The sequence below is a fragment of the Bactrocera dorsalis genome, chromosome 3, assembly GCF_023373825.1.
Source record: "Bactrocera dorsalis isolate Fly_Bdor chromosome 3, ASM2337382v1, whole genome shotgun sequence".
NCBI classification, from domain to species: Eukaryota; Metazoa; Arthropoda; class Insecta; order Diptera; family Tephritidae; genus Bactrocera; species Bactrocera dorsalis.
The window spans coordinates 65,501,355-65,509,660 of NC_064305.1; the positions used below are offsets into that span (position 1 = coordinate 65,501,355).

Genomic DNA, 8,306 nt, shown 5'->3' on the forward strand with positions numbered 1-8,306 from the left:
AATTTGCTGAAATATTTCAATGTCAGCGTATAGCTCATCGTACCATCGATTGGGAGAGGACTTTACCTGTTCGCAAGAATTATTTTGCGTTGGATTTCAAGGTTGACATTATTGTTGGTGTTAATACGAGGGCTGCTATATATATTTCTGGACTAGGCAACACTAAGTGTTGCCAGGTGCAATCTGACATTTCCATTGGAAAGTTTGACATTTTTTAGCATAACATTACTCAGAACGTTTTGTCATTTAATCGTGAATTGTTTTATTTACAGGGAATTAAAAAATTCATCTCGGCCAAAAAATGGAATTAACTCGTGAACATTTTCGTGCGATCATTTTTCACAACTTTCGACGTGGATTATCACGACAAGAGTGCATCGATGAACTAAAATCTTTGTATGGCTATGAAGCACCATCCTATAGCACTGTGAAAAACTGGTACAACGAATGCAATCGTGGCCGACGCTCGCTCAAAGACGAATTCCGTGAAGGTCGTCCAAAAACAGCCGTTGTGCCAGAAAACATCGATGCCGTACGTGAACTGATAATGCAAGACCGTCATGTAACATACCTTCAGATAGAGGCATGCCTATGCATTTCTCCCACCAGCATACATTCGATATTGCATGAACACCTGGCCGTAAAAAAGGTTTGTTCTCGTTGGATCCCGCACAATTTGACAATCGCTCAAAAAAAGGCTCGTGTGGATTGGTGTAAAGAAATGCTGAAAAAATACGATCGCGGTGCTTCAAAAGACGTTTATAAGATCGTCACAGGTGACGAATCATGGATCTATGCGTATGAGCCCGAAACAAAACAGCAATCGACCGTGTGGGTCTTCCAAGACGAGCCAAATCCAACGAAAAAAGAAACCATTTTCGTTGATAAATATTCCTATTTTCATTATTAGGCCAGAAATATATATAGCAGCCCTCGCAAAGGTAGCTGATTTCGTACTGTCAAAAGTAGTTTTCTATTCTTCTAAAGAGTTAACGATTTGTTTAATCAAATATTTATCACCAAGGAGACAATACGTCAGCAGTAAATACACATATAAGTCTGTGTGGGTGAATTTAAAATATTTATATATTTTTTTTAAGTTTTTCCTTTCACTCTTAACTACGTGTCCCCTTATGCAATTTTACCCGACAAATCGCGCCACACTTTCAATTTCAATTTCGCATGCAATGAAGTGTTAAATTCGATTTAAACTCCTTAACTCGCTTATCGACAGATGTGCCAGCAGCCAGGCATGCGAGCAGCGCGCATGTGCGGTAGCAGCCACAAACAGCAATTTGCCACATTTGCACGTTCCGTCTTTGCAACGGCTAACGTCACCGTGGGACTGCTGACGCTCATTCGGGAACGCAAAGTGTTCGCGTGCAGACGCTCATCATGGCAACGTTGGAACAAGAATTTGTTGATTTCTTTGCAGAGTGTAAGCAGCAGGGCTTCAGCGCCGCCGAGATGCGTGCAATATGCCAGCCGTTGTTGCAACGTCGCAGCAACAGATGTTCGGCGGTGGCATGCGTTGTTTTGGCCATCTTCGGTGCTTTGTGCTTGCTCTACAATTGGTGCGATGAATTTAGTTGGTTTGTCAGTGCCATTGGACGTTTGTTGCTGATACAGGTGTTGCCCTATTGGGATTGGACACCATTATATAATAGTCGCTGTCTGATTGAACGTAAAGTGGATAAGGTGGACGGCGGTAGTGTGGCACCCACAACTAAAATCCCAGCGCGCTACGAAACTGAAGCGGGTAATTGTGTGCTCTGCGAGACGTTAGGTGAGTATTGCTCAGGGAGTTTGTAGTAAGATGATTCTTACATTTGAATTGTGGCTTCAAAGACAATTTTATTGTGATCTTTGTGAAAATATGCGGCTTTGTGATGTAAGTAAGAGTTCAGAACTCATTATAGAATTTAGAAACCTCAATTGATCGACTGCGTCTTTTCAATACTTTTATTGTCGAAATGTCTTTTATGTGCTTTCATTGTTTTGTCCGGTTTTGATGTTTATCCTCAACCTTTTAGAGGTTTCCACTTCGGGCTAAGCAGTTAGATTATGAGTTTGGAGGTAATTACTCCTCCTAGTGAGCTTATCCCAAGAGTTCTAAGTCGGATGCTAGTTTTTTTGCTTTTTGTGACTTTTCTAATATTGTTTTATAAAAATGCAGATAAAAAACCAGAGAAAATGCGGTTTGTGCTCACTCGTTAATATGTTCTGAAAGAAACTCCTTAGTAAAACAAAACTTGCATTTATTTTTGACAGTTCTGAATAGTAAAAAGTGGAAATCGTTTACTAAACCCAATTTATTGATGATATTTGGTAAGAGAGTATCCAGTACAATAAGATTTCCTTATACCCAAAAGAAACCAAAATCATAATGTTTAATATTTATGTTCCAAGTGTTAGAGATATATTTAGTTAACTCCAAATATTGTCGACAGGTAGTCCATTTCATATAGAAAAATTGTCTTATTGCACGTTTTCCGAAGGTACAAAGGCTCAAAGAAGGTTATTTCATAGTGTCCTCAGTTTATAACCTGACAATTAAGAGAGATGATGACAGAGCAGACTCAAGCTAAGGGACCTTCAGCTCTCTATTTTAGGTGAAAAACTAATACCTTAAAAATTTCGGGAACGGTTTTCAACGAAAATATGTGAGCCATCTAAATAAAATTAGGCAAAAATATTTAGATAAACATATAAGTATAATGATTTGGTACCAAAGATGATTGAAGTGGGTCCGTATTTCCTCTTCGCACCAGATTGTCATAAGAAAACTTCCGAATATCCGACTGGCTGGATATATGTATATCAGACAAAAAGAAAGATAACTTCCAGAAACTGAAGCTTGCTGGCATCAGAAATAAGTATACTACATAGTGGTTTCAGGTGCAGACCTTAGAAATAACAAAGCTCCCAAGAGCATCCAAGATAAATTTTTCGCCTAACTTCCACTTCGGCCAACAGGAATCATTTTCAGATTATGCTGCTTTCAGGAAAAAGCTTTCCATAGAAACTCATAATACGTTCGGAAGCGTCTTGATAGCGGTACAACCGAACAAATAACGAGTTACATCAAGATGCACTTCCAAAATAGGTGGAACTTGATCAAATGACTGACAAAGAAAAGTCCTGCAGGTTCGATTTGATCAAGCGCCTACTATTTTGGAAGTGCGTTGCATATACCCACAACTCGTAGTAACGGAAAAATATTTTATATACTCTATTCTGCCACTTCCAGAGCGCATTCCCACCACAACGAATATCACCTTCTCAACACTTGAATCAATGTACCTCGAGCGCGGTTGGCCAGTAATAGTGACCGACTCGCATCAACCGCGTACGCTAGACACGCTGCTCAATCAAATGTACAACGCCTCGTCGGATTTCCTTGAAAGTGATCCGTGCGATGTCGCAACGAATTTAATGTTGAAAAAACTCTTTAACTTAGAATTGGCTTTGGAGAAGATTAAGCACACAGCAACGGCCCACAACAAATGGTTTCTACAATTTCGTAATTGTCAGCGGCGCGCAGTCAAGGCCTCACGTCGCTTCGTCACACGACCCTACTACTACCCACTGCATCTCGAGCCGTTCTACTCGAGCTGGGCGCTGTTGTCGCAGAACTATGCGTACGCAGAATTTAATGAAATCTATTTACATGGCTTGATCTTCGTACAGCAACTGAGCGGTCATTTTGACATACGTCTGCGTCCGAAGCAACCGTGTACAAATCGCTGTCCTGTGGTGAATATACGTTTGGGCGCTGGCGAATGCTTGGTTTTCTCCACGGACTTGTGGATCTTCAGCTATGGCACTGAGACGGTCGAAAGTAAAGCCGCTTCAGTAGCTACAGTGTTAGAAATCGATTGGCAGTTGTAGGGTGGACCTTAAATGCAGCAAATTATGAACTTTTTGGAAGTTTTGAATGTTTTTCTTGATAAAAAAACAATGTGAGCCTAAAGTTGTACTCATTAATTTATATTCAGGTATTAAAAATAATTACATTTAATAATACATCTAAAGTTATATCCACAAATATAAATGGCCTCCAGGCAAAATATCTTAACCAGAAAAAATTATTTGTGAGCATGGCGCTTTGAGGTATGATTTAGATGTCCAAACTGACTTCTTAGGTTAAACTTTTTAATAATAATTTATGAAAATTCAAGGAAAATGTATAGTACCTAATAAAAAATGCATATTCCACAAATATTTTTGAGACTCGCACTCTACAAAATCTTAACTTTATGTACGCCTGTTGGCCTGATGACCAAAACTTAACTTAACTCTATCAAAACGATGAAAATCAATGAAACTTCTTCATTTCACAGTGCTCTACGCCTTGCGATTCTTCGTCTCTACCAGCTTCTGCAGCGTCGCCGTCAAATTGTTGATCGCATCGATCTTCAAGCGCTCGATTTTCTCTTGTTGCAGCGCGGTCGTCTTTTGGAATTGCATTTGTTCACGATGCAACTCCTTTTGGCATTGGATTTTCTCACGTTCCACATCCAGTTTGCGCTCGAAATAGTCCTTCCACCAGACGCCTTCCTCCTGCGCCGCATTGACGACAGACGGAAAGTGCGCGTTGTCACATTTGTTACTATATCCGTTCGCATGAGAGATTTCCAACGGCAATTCGTTGTCATTAAATTCCACTTTTGGTTGTTTCAATTCCGACATTATGGTCGAATCTTCGTCGAACTCATCATTGGATTTGTCCATATTTGTTTCGGCTATGTTGGCCAGCAACGACAGTTGATTTCCGTCGAATTGTGCCATCAGTTCATTGGTGAGTGCGGGCGCTTGTTTGAGCTCACGAAAAGCTGCAGTTTGCGGTAGTTGTTGCTTCTGTTGTTGTTGCTGCTGCTGCTGTTGTTGTTGTTGAATGGCCGATTTCGTATATGACGATGACTGCATTTGAAACTCATATATATCTACTTGCTTATCCTTCAAGTATTTATGCATCTCCTCGAAGAATTCCCAATGTACATAGCCGCTGGACTTTTTCTTCGGCAAGTTCTTGCTGTACGTAATCAATATGTTGTGCCATTTCTTTTGCACCTTCGCCGCGCTATAACGGAAACCCAATTTCTGTAGCTGTCGCGTACAGTGTAACCAAAGTGCCGTACGCTTTTGACGTCCTTCCGTGAACATGCCTTGCATCGGTCCGCGTATGTGTATGAGTGCACGCGTTGCTTCCGAGGTCCAAGCGCGTTCGTAGGGGCCGCGTCCACCGATTGTAATGCTGTTTCCATTGCTGCCCTCTACCACTTCTTCTAGTAGACAGTCATCGTTGAGATCATCGCAGTCTTCGAGATCTTCATCGCTGATTTGGTAGTAATCTGGAAGATGAGCGTTCGATTTTCTGAGAAAATTATGTGGTGAAAACTTAAGAACTTGAATTGTACCAAAACGCACATCACACAAAAGTTGTTGTTGAGTTGACAAAGAAAGTATGTCTTCGGGACTCTACACAAACGGTATATTATTAAAAAAATTAAATTTAAAATTAAAATTTTTAAAAAGAAAGCTGCCTCTCCAAAAAATGCTTCGCCCACCGAAAGCTCCTCGGAAAGAATCTCTCCGAGCGGTACGCTACCAAGCGAAGTTTCAGACAAAGACACTCCCTATCGTGTGACTTCTTCAACTTACGAAGCTACAAAGCTATTGACTAAATAGAGAAGGTACAATCTTCTATAAAAGTGTATAGCTGCTGGCATCCGATGGTGTTATTGACATAATTGGTTTCAAACCCCGCGACGTTAGCTCTGCTAAGGAAGCAACGCATATGGATCTGGTTGTGAACGAGGACAAGACGAAATATCTCCTGTCCTCACTGTTGACAGTCATAACTTCGAAGTCGTAAACAGTTTCGTCTATCATGGACCCAGTATTAGCATCAATAATAATATCAGCCTGCAATCCAACGCAGAATACCTCCTGACAACTGGTGCTACTTCGGACTGAGCAGGAAAATTGAGAAGTAAAGTCTTCTCTCGACGAATAAAGACCAAGTACTACTAGTCACTAATCATCTGATGGACGATGACAACTTCCGTAGTCTATGGAACGATGGGCTGTACGAGATATACAATGGCATTGACATAATTCAACAAATCAAGCAAAACTTGTATTGATGACGAGTTTCCGGACACTGACCCAACCAAAATCCACCATCAATTATTGGTATGCTAAGTATGAGCACCGAAGACTGAAGTGGACGCCTAAAAGAAGTTGTTTACCGACGAGGGAAGCAAAAAAGTCTACAAAATAATATTGGATGACCATGAACATATCCTTCACGATATGCGTTTTAGAAAACTCTATGCATAATGGGTACCACGCGAGCTGCCTTTAGACCCAGAACAACGACGGGTTGATGATTCGGAGTGGCTTTCGGAGATGTTCAGGCGTAATAAATCCGAAGTATTGCGTCGATATGTAACAATGGATGAAACGTGGCTCTATCATTTCACTCCGAAGTCCAATCAACAGTCATCCCAGTGAAACAGCTCCAGAGCAAGGAAAAAACAATAGTCGGCTGGCAAGGTTATGGCATCTGTATATAAGGACGCGCATGGAATAATTTTTATTGACTAGCTGGAAAAGGAAGGACCATCAATAGCGACATTCATAGCGTTATTGGACTATTTTAAACACAAAATCGTCGAACTTGAAGAAGAAGAAAGTGCCGTTTCACCAAGACAGTGCACCGTGTCTCAAGTCAGTGTAAACGATGTCAAAAATCCATGAATTGGGCTTCGAATTGCTTTCGCGTCCACAGTATTCTCCAGATATGGCTCCGAGTTACTATTTCCTGTGCTCAGAGCTCAAAAGAATACTCGAAGAGATGAAATTTTCGTGATGTTGTTGTGATGAGGCAGAATTCTGCCGAGTTGACAGTCCTTGGCCGTAAAAAAAACCGGGTCCGTTCCGGTTACGTAGAGCCGACTGTTATGGGAACGGAATGAAGAGGTGATCGCCGAAAATTAGGTATACTTTGAACGAAAATATAAATCGTACAACAAATGCGCCCTTTCAAGAGACCCACTATATTTTGAACGAAAAAAGGAATTTTGCCAAAAAAACAGTGTTTTTCCATGGTAAGCCGGAGACAAGTTCAATTGTCCTGTTACTTAATAAAATGCGAGAAAACAGATTTGGCACACACATATGCATGTGCATTTGTATGTATGTATGTAGTAACTCTCTATTTTCACACTCGCGGTGAAAACGCGCACTTTTCTTTATTCACCACACACCAGCAAAAGTCTTGGCGCTCACAGCATCAGCCCAAGCGAAGCTATGCCTGCTAGCTAAATCCTTTTCGTTTTCCTAAACCACAAGCAAAGAAACAGAAACTGTAGCAAAACAGAATTGATAAAGCGATAAAAAGGGGAGAACGATTAGAGGCAGCTAGCGACAAGTATTCAACTGCTCGCTTGTGTACTTCGCCAGTAATGATAACGCGCTCCAAGAAACCACTAACACCAGACATACATACACATATACATATGTGTGTGTGTGTATATTCGTTTTGCTTTGTTGCTGTATACACATTTTTGGCGATGGAAAAGCAAACAAACACTTCACTAGCTAGCAACTAGGCGCAGGAAAGAAGCTAAATTTGTAGCACAACACTAACAACACAGCAGCGCAGCAACTTGTCAGGATACAGAAAATCTGTTGAACTGTAAATCAGTGACGTAAGGGCAAAACACACGCACACACAAACCTACAAACAGACATGCGTTCATAGTAGGTTGAGCAAAATATAGCAAATTTACTGCTCTTTTTGTTGTTTTTGTTCACTTACTGTTATCATTCTCAAAAGTATGCGCTGCTGGTGCAGATTTTTGCGACATGGCGTCCAAATTCACTTTTTAATTTGTGCTCGATATTATTGATGTTTCCGATTTGCTACTTTTTCTAAGTAATATATACACTGGCTGTAATCACTAGATCTACTGCGTAGCGTTTGTTTTCTCTAACTAATTTCGTGCTGTCGCAAGCGCCCTAGCGATGCTGTAAAAATCCTTGCGGACACAGCTTCGTTGTTGAGCACATTCGCCTGGTGATTTACCGTTTTCTGTGTGTTGCTGACTCGCTTGTCGCTCTCGTCGTTAGATCTGCTCTCACTGTGCTCGTGTGTTGGCTTGGGTCTGTAAGCGCTGACGGGGAGGCGCTCGCACTTACAGCAATGCCAGCCTGCAGTTGTAGGGGTCTGACGACGGACGGGTGGGTTGGCGGCCGACCTGGGCTGGTGGCAGGAAGTCGTGTGTATGCTAATGCAA

At 41.3% G+C, this 8,306-nt stretch overlaps 2 protein-coding genes across 2 annotated transcripts; one reads left to right on the plus strand and one right to left on the minus strand.

Moving 5' to 3' along the window:
• Positions 1 to 1,264: 1,264 nt before the first annotated feature.
• LOC105233851 (uncharacterized) lies at positions 1,265 to 3,920 on the plus strand. The gene is made up of 2 exons (XM_011216023.4): positions 1,265 to 1,786; positions 3,251 to 3,920. Exons 1-2 carry the CDS (start codon positions 1,396 to 1,398, stop codon positions 3,889 to 3,891), a joined length of 1,032 nt encoding a protein of 343 aa, XP_011214325.2. The 5' UTR covers positions 1,265 to 1,395; the 3' UTR covers positions 3,892 to 3,920.
• A 375-nt stretch (positions 3,921 to 4,295) lies between these two features.
• On the minus strand, positions 4,296 to 8,102 carry LOC105233850 (probable inactive protein kinase DDB_G0270444). Its single transcript, XM_011216022.4, has 2 exons — positions 7,829 to 8,102; positions 4,296 to 5,354 (listed from the first exon to the last, which is right to left on the minus strand). Exons 1-2 carry the CDS (start codon positions 7,875 to 7,877, stop codon positions 4,348 to 4,350), a joined length of 1,056 nt encoding a protein of 351 aa, XP_011214324.2. The 5' UTR covers positions 7,878 to 8,102; the 3' UTR covers positions 4,296 to 4,347.
• Between the last annotated feature and the right edge of the window lie 204 nt (positions 8,103 to 8,306).

Excerpts from the sequence above, each read along its gene's own strand:
- LOC105233850 (XM_011216022.4), bottom strand. The coding sequence starts at position 7,877 with ATGTCGCAAAAATCTGCACCAGCAGCGCATACTTTTGAGAATGATAAC. Across the intron at positions 5,355-7,828 it reads TACTTTTGAGAATGATAACA|ATTACTACCAAATCAGCGAT; the intron begins GTAAGTGAACAA and ends CTCATCTTCCAG.
- LOC105233851 (XM_011216023.4), top strand. The coding sequence starts at position 1,396 with ATGGCAACGTTGGAACAAGAATTTGTTGATTTCTTTGCAGAGTGTAAG. Across the intron at positions 1,787-3,250 it reads TGTGCTCTGCGAGACGTTAG|AGCGCATTCCCACCACAACG; the intron begins GTGAGTATTGCT and ends TGCCACTTCCAG.